The sequence below is a fragment of the Dioscorea cayenensis genome, chromosome 12 (genome assembly GCF_009730915.1).
Source record: "Dioscorea cayenensis subsp. rotundata cultivar TDr96_F1 chromosome 12, TDr96_F1_v2_PseudoChromosome.rev07_lg8_w22 25.fasta, whole genome shotgun sequence".
Lineage (NCBI taxonomy): Eukaryota > Viridiplantae > Streptophyta > Magnoliopsida > Dioscoreales > Dioscoreaceae > Dioscorea > Dioscorea cayenensis.
The window spans coordinates 19,374,163-19,391,237 of NC_052482.1; the positions used below are offsets into that span (position 1 = coordinate 19,374,163).

General features: G+C 32.5%; 2 protein-coding genes across 2 annotated transcripts; one reads left to right on the forward strand and one right to left on the reverse strand.

Annotated features, from left to right (window-relative positions):
* Window positions 1–5,683: 5,683 nt before the first annotated feature.
* On the forward strand, window positions 5,684–6,740 carry LOC120274063 (short-chain dehydrogenase reductase 2a-like). The gene is given in 3 exon segments (XM_039280812.1): window positions 5,684–5,805; window positions 5,890–6,250; window positions 6,252–6,740. Coding segments are annotated over 3 exon segments (936 nt in total). The 5' UTR covers window positions 5,684–5,719.
* Window positions 6,741–14,735: 7,995 nt separating this feature from the next.
* Window positions 14,736–15,443, reverse strand: LOC120273272 (wound-induced protein 1-like; the record flags this gene model as incomplete). The annotated part of the gene is made up of 1 exon (XM_039279900.1): window positions 14,736–15,443. A coding segment is annotated over one exon (507 nt), but the record flags the coding sequence as incomplete, so codon positions are not given.
* Window positions 15,444–17,075: the final 1,632 nt, after the last annotated feature.

Genomic DNA, 17,075 nt, shown 5'->3' on the forward strand with positions numbered 1-17,075 from the left:
TCTTTGCGTGCATTGAAAGCACTGGGCAAACTCTCTCAAGTCTCCAAGTGGTGTTCTTTGCTGACTTGGCATTCTGTGATTTGTTAAAATTTATTTTATTAATATAAATTTTAAAAATATTATTAAAATACATACTAAAGTTTAAATGTGGATACACCTTTTAAATTTTGCCAAAATATTTAAAAAAATGCTAATTCTTTCCCCAAAGTAAAATGAGTGTTTTATTTGTTTTTTTTAATTAAAAGTTAATAAATTTATTTTTTTATTTTTTTATTTTTTAAAATAAATATGAATAAGTCACAATTTTATTGAATAAAAAGAAAGTAAATTTTCTCACTAAAAGTGAGGAATAGAAAAATTAATAAATTTATGATCAATCAATTTTGAACTTCAGTTTACCCAAAGTGAGAGCACAATATATTAAAATAATAATTTTATATTTGTGTATACTTTTGTCTGTGTGTTGAGGTAAAATTTCATTTTACACTCCTACAATAGTTTGTTTATATTTTATAAAGAATAAAAAAAGTTAAAAATTTTATAAATCAAGGAAGGGGAAAACAAATTGAAGTTAGGACAAAGTTGAGATGCAGTATTTCTAAAGAATGTTACATTACATTAATTAAAATAAAATGTTTAATTAATAGAGAAGCGGATAATCAAGTTGTCCACGAACCATTTCCCATAATAAATCTTTATTTAATGCTCAAATTATTTGTGAAAATATATAATATATATTATATATCACCATCATTCGGTCATTGCATGGCATGTTTTCCATTTTAAATTTTTTTTTTCATTATTTTTGTGGATTGACTTCATATTGGATTAAGTACAGTTTGACAAGATGTGTAATACTTGGATGTTGAGGGTTTAACATCAATTCTTGAAGGAAAACTTTATATTAATTTATAATATCACTTCTAATAGAATTGTATGACTTATAATGTAACTCATAAATCCATTCATTTACTAAGCAAACTAATGTCATTATTAATTAAAACAGAATGAAAGATTTAAGAATTTTTTTATATATATTTATAGTGAAGATGCAGAAAGTGGTTATAAAAAATAATTGCCCATAAAATTATTCACCCATGGCAATTGTGATTGGTTGGATCTATAATAAGTTGTATTCTAATAGCAGTAAAGAAGCACATGATGGTAAAACTATGTCTGATTGTCATCACAGTATCCTCCAATTTAAATATGTTCATGTCCTAACTTGCAGATGACTATATATATATAATTTTTATTAGGATTGAAATGGATGATAAAAAAACATTGATTGAATAGGTGATTGAATGGTCAATTACCATTTAGGTCTATTGAGCATCGGGTCCCTTGCGTAGGGTGTTCACCTCGAGTGTCTAGCGTGGCTCCCTGAGTTCGATTCTCATCTCGCGCAAGGTGAGGGCACGGTTCGGTGGTGAGCGCTGTTTCCCCACGTGTTCGTCCCTGGGTTCCGGTGTTTGTCGTCTTTCTAAAAAAAAATTAGGTGATTAAATGGATGATAAAATTTGTGATTTATCCACTTTAATAAAAAAAATTATTTTTTTTCAAATCAAACATTTGAGAAGATTACTCTAGTAACAAACTCTACAAAATTATGATTATGATGTTAACAAATTCACTGAAGCAAACAAAATAAGAAATTTTAATTAAATCAAAGGCATCACAAATAATATATAATAACATATGATCTCTAATTAAGCACTTTTAATTTGTTATTATTGCTTTTGTTTGTGGTTGGTCTGGACCTGGAATACATGATAAAAGCCCACAATATATTCAACACTGTTTGTTCTTGTTCAAAAACTAGTGAAGTTTGAGCCATTACTTTCCAACATGATGGCTCACTTTTTATGATTTTAAGTGCATATAAATTTTTTATTGAACTTTATTTTGTATATTAATCTATAGATTACTTTTTGGCCATTGTCGGCGGCTGCCCCATTTCCCATTTAAGGAACAAAAATTAATTAAAAGTTATTAAGATAAGCATTAATCAACACAGTTGTTTCTACATTTTTTTAATTATATAATGAAATTACAATATCATTTTGAATTAACTATATGTTTGATAACATAATTTAAGGATGAGCAAAATCGAGTACCAATCCGATTTTTAAAATCTGATCAAGTATAAGGTTTAACTTAACTCTTATTTGACCTAGTTTAAACCAGATGCCGAAAAACAAATGAATATCTAGTTTAAATCGGATAGGACATCGATATCGGATCCAAATTTAGATTTTATCGGTCTTATAAAATTTTTTATATTTAATAACATGACAAATAAAACAAACTTATAATTTACAAAAATAACTAAAGTATTTCTCCACATTATTTTTTACATAACAAAAAATAATAATAAATTTTATCAATCCTAAGCAACAAAAAAAGAAATAAAATATTTTCATTAAACATTTAATTATTAATGAAGCTAGAGAGGAACCGCAAGTCGATGAAGACTAAAAGAGAGTAATACTTAAATTGATTAGATTAGGGATTTGGATTTTACTTTTTACCCCTTATAAAAATTTAATTTATTAATGTATATATATAACTCATGAGAATGTGAATTTAGATTTTCTTTTTCACTGTAGTCCATGTAAAATTTAAATTTATTATATATATATATATAGTATAATACCAAGTTTAGTTCCTCTAATATATCGAAATAACCCTTTAGTCTATCTATTATTTTTTCTGATTGTGGAATCTAGAGATGGGCGTGGACCGTCTGGAAACCTGGCCTGGCCCGGAACCGGCCTACCGGGTCAGCGACCCGGTGGACCGGCTCAATGAACCGTAATCGGCCGGTCATGTAGACAGGCCGGTAATGGGTTGGTCTTCACCCAACCCGTGACCCTCAGTAGGGTCAACCCGCCGGGTCAGGCTTGATTTAGAATTGAGTCAACCCGTCGGGTCAAGGCCAATTTGGTATTTAATTTAATTATTTATATTTTTTTTTAATTTTTTTGAAATTTTTTTTCTATTTGTTTAATGTGTGGGACATCCCGACCCGTCGGGCCCAACCTGGCCTGGTCGGTCAAACCTGCATGGGTCAGCCAACGGGTCGGCCCGGCCCGTCGGGTGAATAGGGAGCCGGGCTAGTTCCGGGCCCAACTCCTTCTGACCCGAACCCGCAGGGGTAGACAGGGTCAACCCGGCCCGGTGAGTTCGACACCCTGCCGGGCTAGGTCTTGGTCAGGGGGCCGATGAACTGTACCCCACGGGCCGGGCCAGCCGGGCCGGTTAACAGACCCATACCCACCACAAGTAGGATCTCTTTATTATTCAGTTTCGGAAAAAAAAAATCCCTTCTCCTAACGCCCATCTAATTTTCCCTCTGCGAGGCTAACTTGTTATTTTTCACGATTAAAAACATTAAGGTATATTACCCAGTTTAGTATCTCTATTATTTTGAAATAACCCTTTAGTCCTCTTATTATTTTTGCCCTTAGATAATTCCTTTATTTTATTAATTTTTTAGGTATAATACCCAGTTTAATCCTTCTATTATTTTTAAATGGACATTTAGTCCCCTATTAGAGGGACTTCTTAACGGCGAAAAATAATAGGTGACTACATGGCCATTTTACAATAATAGACGGACTAAATTAGGTATTATAATAATTTTTTATCATGAAAAATGTCACATCAACCTCGTCAACAGAAAAAGTCATGTGCGTTCAGGTCAGGGACTACATTGACCCAAACTAAACGATAGAGGGATCCCACAAGGTTAAAAAATAATAGAGTGACTAAATAGAGTATTATACATATATATATATATATATACTGCTAGTTTTTATTTTCTCTCAACCTGGACCCTGATCTATTTTTCATCTTAAAAATTCAGATTGGGTAAAATTTGGATACCGGATCGAATTATCTGATTAGGGTCCTCACCCCTATAAAAAATATATATAATAATTACAATTAAATGCCATGTTTTGAAACCCGGGTTGACCAAGCAGGTTCAACCTGATTGAATTAGACATGAACAATAAATCGGGTCAGGTCGGGGTACAAGGTTGACCCGGTTAACCCGGGCGAGTAACCGGTGAACCGGCTGACCAAGCCCAGTTGAACTGGGTCAACCAAATTATATTATTATATGTTTAAAATTAAAACTTGAAATAATAAATATGTAAATGTATGAGAATTATGTATAAAAGTTGCTTCAAATCTCCTAATTCCTAAATTTTAGTTATTAGATTGTATTGTGAAACTTAAAAGCTTGCATTGTGTTATTTTTTATTTATTATTATGTTGAATTTTGTTTGAATTTGTATTTAGGGTATTAAATTAATATTACAAATTTTAAGAAAAAATATTTATTTGTTGAACTTTTCTATTATTGTTTTTTAAAAAAATTTTTTAGTAATTTATAATATATTATTTTTAATATTTATATATAATTAAATTTATAAAAATATATATTATTTATGACCGGGTCAATCGGGTTCGACCATTGACTCATGACCTAAAAGTCTTCTCTGGTCATATTCAGGGTCGGGTTTCAAAACTTTGATTAAATGTGAAATCTGCAGAGGAAGCTAAATATTTTTAAAAATTATATAATATAAAAATACTTAAAAATCTTGGATAAAATAAAATTGTTGGCCTCTAATGGAGAAAGAGAAATAGTATACTAAATACTGAAAGGATGGTATATATAAATTTGTATTGATAATGTCAATTTGAATGCCTTATGGTCAACTTCCACCCAAAATTTGTTCAAATAAAAATATTAAAAATATAAGAATAATAATAAATAGACTCTCTTACTGTATCAAGATCTTGATAGAATTTATTCTAATGTATTAAAATATCAACCATAATTTAACATTAAATTACATTCTTTTTAAAATAAATAAAAACTAAAAAATTCTCTTGCTCTTTTGTTTTTATAAGACTCATTATTTAGACTTTGAAAGGAGCACTAAAGGGGCCGGATTCTAGAGGCCTTTTCTTTTAATTTCTAATCCTATCTAACAACATATAATAAAAATCTTTAATTCATATTTGTCAGTCCATTGTATTTGAGAAAGAAAATAATCACTAACTTCTTTCTTTGTTTCTTTAGTAAAAATCAAAGAAGAAGAATACTTTATCAAACCTAAAAGAAAACAAAGAAATTGACCAAGTGTGAAATAGTGTGAACTTCCAAGCTTATTAATTTGGTCAAAGATTTGCTGTCCTCCATTTCCTAAACCAATTTAATACGTCTCAATTAATAATATATATTCTTAATTAACTTGAGAAAGAGATCAATGTTAATTTTTCATCCAACCAAGCAAATGAAATTATTCTTTTTGCTAGAGAGGTTGGCTCATGCTTTGCATTGCAGAAATATAAATGAAGTTAAGATCCTCTTGTAAAATTAATAATCTCAACAATCTCAATAATGGCAGAAGGATATCCAAAGAAGATCACATTATATTATTCATCAAATCAACACCAATTAACAAACATATTAAATCAACTTCATGCTTATCTTTTGACTGTTAATTAAGTACCTTAACTTCTGTAACACTTATTTAATCAACCCGATCTGAAAGTATTAAATCTTCTTTAATTCTCCATTATATATTTTAACCACTCCCATCTATCACTATATATATACACACCCACCCACAAACTCCACCAGCACAACAAGTACAAACAGTAATTCATCTCTCTCCCTCTCTCCTTCTGTGAACAAAATATGCCTGTTGTGAAGGTGATGCCTGATCATAAAGCTCAAGGAATTCATAGTTTAGGATGTGAAAATGGTGCTTCTTCATACAAGAGGTAATAAGCCATGATTTTATTTCAATTAACTTATACATATCATTCAAAGTTCTTATATGATTTTTTATATATATATATATATAGGCTTGAAGGGAAGGTGGCCATAGTAACAGGAGGTGCAGGAGGGATAGGAGAAGCAATAGTAAGGCTATTTGCAAGACATGGGGCAAAGGTTGTGGTGGCTGACATCGATGACACTGCCGGAGAATTACTCGCCGGAGCACTCTTCCCTTCAGTAACCTTCATGCATTGCAACGTAAGCATTGAACCCGATGTCGAACAACTGATCGAAAGAACAGTCTCAAAGTTTGGCCGTCTAGACATTCTGTGCAACAATGCCGGTGTGCTCGGGGGGCAATCAAAACGCCAGAAAACAATCCTTGAGCTCAACGTTGATGAGCTTGATCATGTCATGCAAGTTAACGTACGTGGAGCAGCACTAGGACATGAAACATGCAAGTAGAGTCATGGTGCAAAGAAGATCAGGTTGTATTATATCTACAACGAGTGTGGCAGGAGTTTGTGGAGGGCTTGGTCCTCATGCATACACTGCTTCAAAGCATGCACTTGTTGGACTAACAAAGAATGTGGCTTGCGAGCTTGGAAAGCATGGAATTAGGGTTAATTGTATATCACCATTTGGGGTGGCAACAAGCATGTTGGTTAATGCATGGAGAGATCATGGAGATGATGATGAAGAAGATGAGGATGAGTGGATGGGAATGATGAAGAAGGTGATGCCAAGTGATGAGGAAGTGGAGAAGATGGAGGAGTTTGTGAGAAGGTTGGCCAATCTCAAAGGGACAACACTCACAGCTAAGGACATTGCAGAGGCTGCGCTTTATCTTGCTAGTGATGAGTCTAAGTATGTTAGTGGGCATAACCTTATTGTTGATGGTGGTATTACTACCTCAAGAAATCTCATTGGGTTGTAATCAATTTGATGTATTATTAGAGATGATAGTTTTGTATTGGTTATTTATTATCTTGTTTTCTTGTTTTTATTTTTCTTGGTGAGATTGATATATATATTGTGATGTTGTCTTGAACTTCAAATCAGTCATGCAGATAAATGTGAAACGAAGCAAGTTCTTGTAAATAAAATGGGTCAAAATGCATTTATTCAGAAATTAAAGTACATTGTTGTGTGCATTGATTGAAGTTGTTATTTATCCACTGAAAAATGAGTTTAGTCAACAAAAACAAAAACAAAAACAAAAAAACAAAAACAAAAAAGAAAAAAATCAATTTTATGGGATTTTTAGTAGTTATCTATCAAAGTCCCAGAGCCATTCCCTATCTAATTTAATTTTCTGTTGCATATCTTCTTAGTTTTTCAGTTTACATTTAATCCTTTTATTCAATTCTGAGACAAATAATTTTTTTTTTGCTTTACTTGTACTGTTTTTAATAGATTCTGATTTATTTATTTTTATTTAAAATAAAATCTCAACATCACATATTTCAGGATAAATAAATATTTGAAATAATGAGAAGTTACTTCACATTGCTAAGTTCCAACCATTTCAAAGCTAATGAAGGGCCCTTAAGTTTTTGGGCTGTCAAGGAAGTCAAATGGTTGACCAGATCGAACAAATACTTGAATTTAAAAGTGGCATTGGAATCTCAAATAAGTGGAGCCCTGGTTGTCCATCTTTTCAGACTTTCTGGATGAACTATATATTATATAAAAATTTTAAACTAATACTTGCAACTTAAGCAAGCATTTTTGATTTGGTTGTGAAATCGATACAGCCTGAAAAGTTGGAGGTTTTGGACTTAAGAATTCATAAATAATAAATGACCACAGCTTGCTCTGATTGCTTGGTTGGATGTTATTAATTATATATATTTTAAATAACCATAAATAAATTGAATGGCCGTACTCCTTTCTGTTTTCTAACCTTTGTTTTTAAAGAACGCTTTGACTTGTAAAAACTTTTAACCCTAGCATTTATCTTGCAAAAAGATGACGTGCTCTCCATCCTCTGATGCACAGCTTTTTTATGTCTATCAAGAGTCATAGTACAACTCAGGCAAGACCCATTTCACCTTTAAGATTAGGTTAATTTGTTTATATTTTTAAAATTTAAACAAAAAGAGCGATTAATAATTTTTTTAAGCCAACAATAATTTTTTTAAGTCTATATACACAAGTCCCTTTATATACAAGAGAAGATTAGCATTCAACTCTTCTAGCGTGGACATCTCTGACTATATTTAGGTTTAACCCACAACTTATTTTTTTTTTTCAAAATAAAAAGTTATAATTCAATTTACTCTCAGTTTATAACTTGTCTATAGTTATCTAACTAATATATATATATATATATATATTCAGTTAAATATTATAATTTAATTTCAGTTCATATATATCAAACTGTTTATATGTAAACAATATATTTTTCTTTTACATGTGGTAAAAACTAACAGATGAAATATGACATGTTTATTTGGAGAGTGTCTTACTTTTCTTTTCTTTTATTTTTGTTTATTTTAAGGTGCTTGTTGCTGTTGTTAACAAAGCTATACGTCAGCTTAAAAAAATAAATAAATTGAAACTCTTAGTTTCACATGTAGATTTTTTAAAGTGGGAATTCCCAAAAACACCCTGTAAGTTCTGAATATCGCTAAAAAAACACTCGTTAGTTTTTACACTCCCCAAAAACCCCTTCCTTTTGAATACAATGATTTTTTAAACCCCCCAAACATCTAATGATGATTGATAGAGTTAATTTGGAATTTTTTTGGACGAAATTGTCCTCACGTGGGAAGTTGTGGCAAGTGTGACGGGGTTCGACTATAATGCCCTTAGGGTGCAATGAGTTTCTATTTAAAAACGAAGCTTTCTATTTAAAAATATAAAGGTATGAGGTTCGTTTAAAAAAGAGTTTCCTGTTTAAAAAATGAGTTTTCTATTTAAAAAAATGAGTTTTTTGTTTAAAGAAATGAGTTTTCTGTTTAAGAAATGAGGTTTCTGTTTAAAAAAATGAGGTCTCTGTTTAATAAATGAGTTTTCTGTTTAAGAAATGAGGTCTCTGTTTAAGAAATGAGTTTTTTGTGGTGTATTTATCACCCCCAAAATCTCTTTATCGAGTTAGGGTCTGGGCCAGTGAGACAAAGCATGCGCTCACAATCACGATCACGTTGCATGAAAAAATGGGATTTCGAACTCGGGATTTTTGATCTCCACCTCGATCTAGATCTCGATCTTGCAGAGAAAAAAAGGTGCAAACTTTCGACGCCTTCTCGACGACGAGGAGCATGCGGTCTTCCCCGAGGGTCGACGACGAAGAAGATGAAAGAGATGAGGTCGACGGCATGTGGAAGACGATGAAGACGAAGACGGCGAGATCGAACCCTCATCCGCGCCGCTTCCTCCCTCCGCTCCGTCGCCACCGACTTAGGCACCATGGATCCAAACCCCTGAATGATCCCTAACCCTAACCCTATTGCTATCCATGTTGCGGTCTCCGCATCGAGAATGGTTCCGCTCAAGTTTAGCCCGTCTTATCCGACGCCGCCACCGAAGACCTCACCACTCCGACCGCCGAGGAACGTCCGCCAACCGGATCGCCAACGCCGACAAAGATTTCTCCTTTAAGACCCCTACACGAGCAAGCTACCTTTCGAAATCGCTCGCCGGATCCGGAGCTCGAGACTCAAACGTTATCGCGAGATCGGCGACGATGAGATACTCAACGTCCCTACTCAACGAGGTTTCTGCTTTAAAAAAATGAGGTCTCTGCTTAAAAAAATAAGCTCTCTGCTTAAGAAATGAATTCTCCGTTTATACGCTTGTTTGTCTTTGTTTAACTATCTATGTTTCGCTTTTAATATATTGCGCTTTACGCTTTAAAAAAAGTGCTTAAATATCGTTATTTCTATTTAAATACGTACGAGTGCAACCTTTCGATGCCTTCGCTCGACGACGAGGAGCATGCGGTCTTCCCCGAGGTCGACGACGAAGAAAATGAAAGAGATAAGGTCGACGACATGGAAGACGATGAAGACAAAGACGGCGAGATCGAACCCTCATCGGCGCCGCTTCCTCCCTCCGTTCCCGTCACCGACTTAGGCACCATGGATCCAAACCCCGGAATGATCCCTAACCCTAACCCTATTGCTATCCATGTTGCGGTCTCCGCAGTCGAGAATGGTTCCGTTCAAGTTTAGCCCTGCTCTTATCCGACGCCGCCACCGAAGACCTCACCACTCCGATCGCCGAGGAACGTCGCCAACCGGATCGCCAACGCCGACAAAGATTTCTCCTTTAAGACCCCTACACGAGCGAGGCCACCTTCGAGATCGCTCGCCGATCCGGAGCTCGAAAGACTCAAGCGTCACGCGAGATCGTCGACGATGAGATACTCAAATGTCCCTACTCAACGAGGTTTCGCTTTTTAAAAAAATGAGGTCTCCGCTTTAAGAAATGAGTTCTCTGCTTTATACGCTTGTTTGTCTTTTGTTTAACTATCGATGTTTATGTTTAATATATTGCGCTTACGCTTTAAAAAAAGTGCTTAAATATCGTTGTTTCTTTTTGAAATATGTACGAGTGGCCAAGATTAATTGGTTTTTTTATATCCAGGATTAATTTATCACGTAAATATTTGTTTTTCTGTTTAAATATTAATGTTTTTGTTTAAAAAATGAGTTTTATGTTTAAAAAAATAAGGTTTCTGTTAAGAAATGAGTTTTTTGTTTAAGAAATGAGGTTTCTGTTTAAGAAATGAACTCTCCGCTTTAAAAAAATGAACTCTGCTTAAGAAATGAGTTCTCTGCTTTAAAAAAATGAGCTCTGCTTTAAGAAATGAGTACATGCAAAAAGGAATGCAAAAAGAATGAAAAAAATGTATGCAAAAAGGTTTAAGAGCAATGATGGAATTTCATAATGCAGGGGTAAAAAGGAAGTGAAACAATAAAGGAAGGGTCATCTGAGGGTATGCAAAACTCACGAGGAGTTGTTTGGGAAGTTTTGAAAATTATCGAGGGGTAAACAGTAATTTTCCTTTTTTTAAATTTTCAAATATATTTTGAAAAGGAGTGAAACCCAAACATATAATGGTACTATCACCCATCTATTATAGAACACTATGTCTCTCAAGGTTTATTTTATTTTATTTTTGGTTGTGAGGATGTGAATTGCTGCCATAGAAGCAACAGTATATATATATATATATATAATACCCAAATTGATCCTTTTATTTTTTTTTTTCTTTTTTTTTGTTAGTCCCTCTATTCAGAAATGCGCCGCACTAATCTTTCTATTCTTAAAAATGACCCAATTTAGTCCCTCAACCCTTAATCTCTTCCCATATAGTCCTTCTACTTTTGAAAAATACAACCAATAATTAGTCTATTTTAGAGTAGAAATAACTAAGTAGAATTATTTTCAAAAGTAAATGGACTATTTGGGAGCATTTTTAAATAGGGGAAAAAAAAAATAGAATGACCAATTCGAATATTATATATATATATATATATATATATATGAACATGTTGTGCACCAATCCAAGAAACTTGCAAGGCCTCACAACAGCTGCCAAAAACTCAGTATGAAAAACCTACACTCGCCGGTCACACTATAAAATGAACCTGCACCAATAATACCTGTATATATATTAATGACGACAAGAAAACCAATACCTCACTTCCCATACTCTTCATGACAGGCCCCATCAGAGAAAATTATAAGCGTGAATGAGAAGGGGACCTCAAAATACTGTTTTGAGTTGGTAGTTGCTATGTAAATAGTAAAACAAATAAAGAGAGGAATAATTAAGAACAGCTGGATATGAGAACTCACAGCAAGTTGGTGCTGAGTGGTCAACCTCTGACAGCTGAGATTTGAGCATGCATATGCATGTCATGGCCTTGGGACTATTAGTTCAGTGGCACTGCTAAAGATTCCTTCTTTCCAACTTCTTTACTACTTCTTCTTGTTCTTGTTAGTGATAGTCTTTTATTATTATTTACCAATGACCATCAGTGTTTATACTTTGGATATTGATTTCCAGAAAGATATGCTGGTTTAGACTATTTTCTTTTTTATAGAGTATTTGTTTCATTAATTTCATTTGATCTTTCCGCTCGTTGGCATTAGAAAACTCTATTTGTTATGAACCAAAACATAACTATATGATTTCTTATTTTGTTTGTATTTTAGAAGTCTTTAGCTTGAAACTTTTTAAGTACAATAAAAAAAAAACTTATCATTAATTTATAAGAAAGAAAAAACTCCATTTGTTCTAACTAGATCTTAATTAACATGTGATCCGATTGGCAAAAAATTTTAAAAAAATTGTTTGAATTAAGAAAGTTTTGATCCAGTCAATAACAATAGTAAATTTAATTTAATTTAATTGAGAGCGTCATAACTTTGGGTTATTTAATTGTAGCTATTGTTTTCTGAGCCGCTTGACTCCCAGAATTTCTGTAGTGACATGAATTAAACAAATGAAGACATTACATCTCAAAGTATATATTATATTTAACGGCTGAATGGTTGGTAAGTAATATCTAGATGTTACTTGAATAAGTCTATTACATATTTTATTTGATTTGATCTAAAAAAAATCATACATGGTGGATTATGATTTTTCGAATTGTGAGAATTTTTTTTTATTTATGGTGGTAGTGGAGGGATCGAGCAATCTGATTGTATTTGATGAGAAACACAACTAAGTCACAACTCATATTAAATCCATATCAATTTGACTAGTATTGACTTAATGTTTATTAGAATATATTTTTTAAATTTTATTATGATGAAATAACTTTGTTTATTTAATCTTGAGAGTAGTGGAAATCATTGTTTCTGCTTTACATATATATAATTTCCTGGTTTTGGATTTTTCACCTAACCCCTGTGTTTTTTTGTTTGAATTTTTTTTTTCCTTATTACCACTTGCTCTTGCTTTCACATATATCATGGGAAAACCAAGATTTTTTATGAAAATATTATAAAATTAACAAAATATATATCTCAAGCAAATTTCAAGTTGTGCCGGCAAGTTAAAAAAATTAAATAATAACATACAGTATTTTTTATTAAAAAATATTTATTTAATCAAATAAATTGGAAATTATTTATGAACCTATAACCATTACACCAACACCCATTTGATGTATTAGTATTGAGTAAGGTGTTCATCTCGATAAGGAGACGGATTTGAACTTTAGCTAACACAGGTGAAAAATACATGTTGTAAAGCTCAGCTTCTCATATGTGCACATTCTGGACAGTGGTTTATTCATTTTATAAAATAAATTAAAAAAAAACTATAACCATTATCTTGATGACATAGTGTCCCACTAAAAATGAGCTACATTACACATTAACATGACACTGATACTTAAGCAACCTTGAGAGAACAAGGCTGAACAAGGCCATAAATAGCTCTATCGATGAGAAAACACCCAGAAAATTCCATTTCCTTGTAACTTTTGTGGTTATTAATAAAAACAAACCATCGATCACAATCTTATAAATGCTTTCCCTTATCACTTTTTATTATTATACGTAAAAACTATAATTAAATGGTTAATTGAAGATAATCTATTGCCATTTTCTATTAATTTCACATGATCCTTCAGTGAAATTTCTTGATAAAAATTTTGTTTTTATAAAATGATTCTAATGTCAAATGTGTAACTCATGAAACCAAAAGAAAGCACAATAAATGGAACATTTCTTCTTTTTTTCTTTTTATTTCTTTAGAAAGGGTGAAGTGAAGTATCAGATTCTTTACTAAAATCCAAGGCAAGATGAGCTTTATTTAGTCTTAAGTATTAATTTAATCATCTTTTTATAATGCAATTAAGGAATTATTCTTTTCAGAATATTATTAACTTTCCATTGGGTTTGTTGGCAAATGGGGCCTCTTCAGTTGAAATCCGAGGAAGTGAGGAATAAAGAATGGAAAACACAATGAATTGATGGAACTAGGCCTTTTTTTTTCACTGCCAGACTACCTTTTCGGAAGTCCACTTCCCCCACTGTCTGCCATTGTTCTCACATAGTGGTGCCATATTCGACCACCTTTTTTTATTTTTTATTTTAGTTATTTATGAAATGTGGTCCATTTGGTTGGATATAATAAGTACATATTTTCCTTTATATTTTCTACCATTTGTAGGAGATGATAAGCAGTATATATGTATTTTTTTTTCATAATTTTTCCAAGGTGATAAGTAAATAATAATAATAATAACAATTATTTAATAATAAAATTTATAATTATATATATGTTATATATATTTAATTCAAATATATAGAATTTCATGTCTAGAAATTATACATAAATAAAAAGCAGAATGGATTTTCTTTTATTGAATTTCATGTTGAGAAATATTTGCTTTCAAATTTATGTGAAAATTTAATGACATCCAAAAGAAAAACAGAAGAAAAAAAGCTAAAGTGCATTGATCGAAACCACGCGTCAACACCAACATCTCAACAAACAATATCTCTTTCTCTTTTTCTGCCATACTTTGAGATAAAATCATAAAACCATATTTACTTAACTTATATATTTTTTTAAATTAAGTTTAATCTTGATGGTGAGACTCATTCAATACAAAACATAATTTTCTAATTCTTTTAATAACTTTCAAAAAAGTTAACACAAAATTTCCCCTCTCTGACTCATTGATGCACCTTTATCTTTTGCATCACACAATTAAAATTCAACTTAATACTTTTCACGAGAGCATAAATGCAAATCTCCCTTATCCAGTTTCCCACCACATGTCTATCTCTTCTGACACCAAACTTTCCCTTTAACCTTTTCTTTTTAGTTTATTGTTATGTTTATTTTTATTATTTTATTCCCTGTCCAAGACCAGTTCATTCAAGAACCATCCATGAACCATCCATGAAAATACATACATACATACAAAGATCTCATGCATCAACAAACCAAAAGTAATAATAAAACACCATCTTTTATTATTCCAATTCTCATCCCACTTCCCCACCACCTTCATCCTCTCCACTTACAACAAGTTTTACAAACCACTTACAAACAATTAAACAAACACAGAACCACACACAAACCTCAGCCCATAAACAACAAAACAAACAGAGTACTAAAACAAACAAACAAACAAACTAACAATAAGAAAAACTATATAGCAAGAACAAGACCAGGCAATGACTTGCCAGCCCTGTCCGGCAACCTACTCCTCCACACCGGCAACAAACAGTGCTTTTTAGCCTGAGTAACAGTGAGACAAGTATTAAAGTACTCCCTCACCTGAGTTATTACCCCATCCGTTGAAACAGTCCAAGCATGAACCCAAAACACAGAGCGTGTCTTATCACAACCCTCAACCAACACAGTGCTTTCCAAAGCCTGCACGTGCAGTGGAACAAACTCAAACGGCTCGTGCGTAGACGCGCCGGTCAGCAAACGCATCATGTGCTGGAACGCCGGCGGTCCATGGAACCACCACTCGATGTCCGGTGCCAGAAGCCGGTGCACAGCGTCCACGTCTCTGGCGTTCAACGCTTCATATAGCGCCAGAACCACCCACTTGTTCCGGTCCTCACGGCTCTCTTCCTCCAGTATTATCTCACTCGAGTTAGCCAGTTCCTGCTTCTTTTTTTTTATGATGATCTTCAGATAAACTGATCAAACAGAGAACTTCTCAAATGAAAGCTTGTTTTGTTGAAGAAGAAGATGATATTGGAGGAGAGAAGAAGAAGGAGAAGGGATGGATTATATAGAAAGAAATTGGAATTAAATTTTTTTTTTAAAAAAAAATATAATAAATTAAAAGTATGGAGGGTTACGTGGAGGTATATTAGTGGTGGAGTTTGCTGTTTGCTGTTTGCTGTTTGGCCGGTGGGAGAGTGACGCGTGTCGGTTGGAGATTTGTAAAACGCTGCTGTTACTCTGGTCTGGTCTGGTCTGGTCGGCCCGCCATTGTTGACTAGATTGGAAAGAGAGCTGTTGAGCTTTTATTTATATATATATATATATATTATATATTTTTTTGTGGTTTCCACTATCCAGCATGGGACGCGTTGTGTTTGTCAGTGTTGGGAAAGTAGGGTCGTTTCGGTCTGGATTTATTTGTTTGTTTGTTTGTTTTTAATAGTTTTGGATTATTGTTTGTATTTATTTAACGAATATTTATTTATTTATTTATTTATTTTATCAAATGGTTCCATCCGTTTTAAAAAGGATTAAATAAGTAATTTATATTTAATTAAAACAGAAAAATGAATTGTATTTGATAGGTGTCAAAGTATTGGTAGCCTACTGGCACTTAAACTGCATTTGGAAGAGAGTTGAATTTTCAATCATACTTATGAGAGAGATAAGTGTCTTCACACATGATTATTTTCACAAAATAAACTTCAATCACAGATAAGTGTCTTCACACATGATTATTTTCACAAATAAACTTCAATTACATCATAAGAGAATTGAATTTTCAACCTCCAGTGTGAGAGGCAAGTGTGTTAATATTTAGTTATTTTTTGCACAATAAACTTCAAGGTAAGTGTCATAACATTTGGTTATTTTTGCACAATAAACTTCAACCACATTAAAAGAGAGTAAAATTCTCAACATCATGTATGAGAGGTAAGTATTTTATTACTCAGCTATTTATACACATCCTGTATAAAAGATAAGTGTCTTAACATTCGGTTATTTGTGGATAATAAACTTTAACTATATTGGAAGAGAGTCAAATTCTCAACCTTCTCTATTAGAGGTAAATATCTTAACAATCGGTTATTTTTGCACATATTATGTAGAGAGTAATAGTGATTGCATTATTTAAAAATATTCATGTCATATTATGTGTGTTTATATTTTAATATTAAATAATTATTAATTAGAAAAATGATTTTAGAATAAACATTTAAAGATGATAATTAAAAAAAATAACAACTGTTTTTCCCTTTATGACCTATTGATTTTAAGATATTAATTAATCATGATCTATGTTACTCCAGCTAATTTTAAAATTTCACCTAAAATGCAACACTATAGAGCTTGAAATGTTTGTCATTTGCCACAAAATAAAGCTTAATTAAAATCCTTAAATGCTGATTAGATAGATTTGACTTTACAACACCACGTATGAATATTTATTTAACCTCTTTGTCATATTAGTTTCATTGCACGCTACGGAACAACCGAAATTTGTTAATGTTTCATAAATTGAGTTCACTCATCCTTGAAAGCAACCTTTGTTCTTCCCTTAATGACCACTTAATTAATATTTTCATTTTCCCTTCTTCTCCTTGC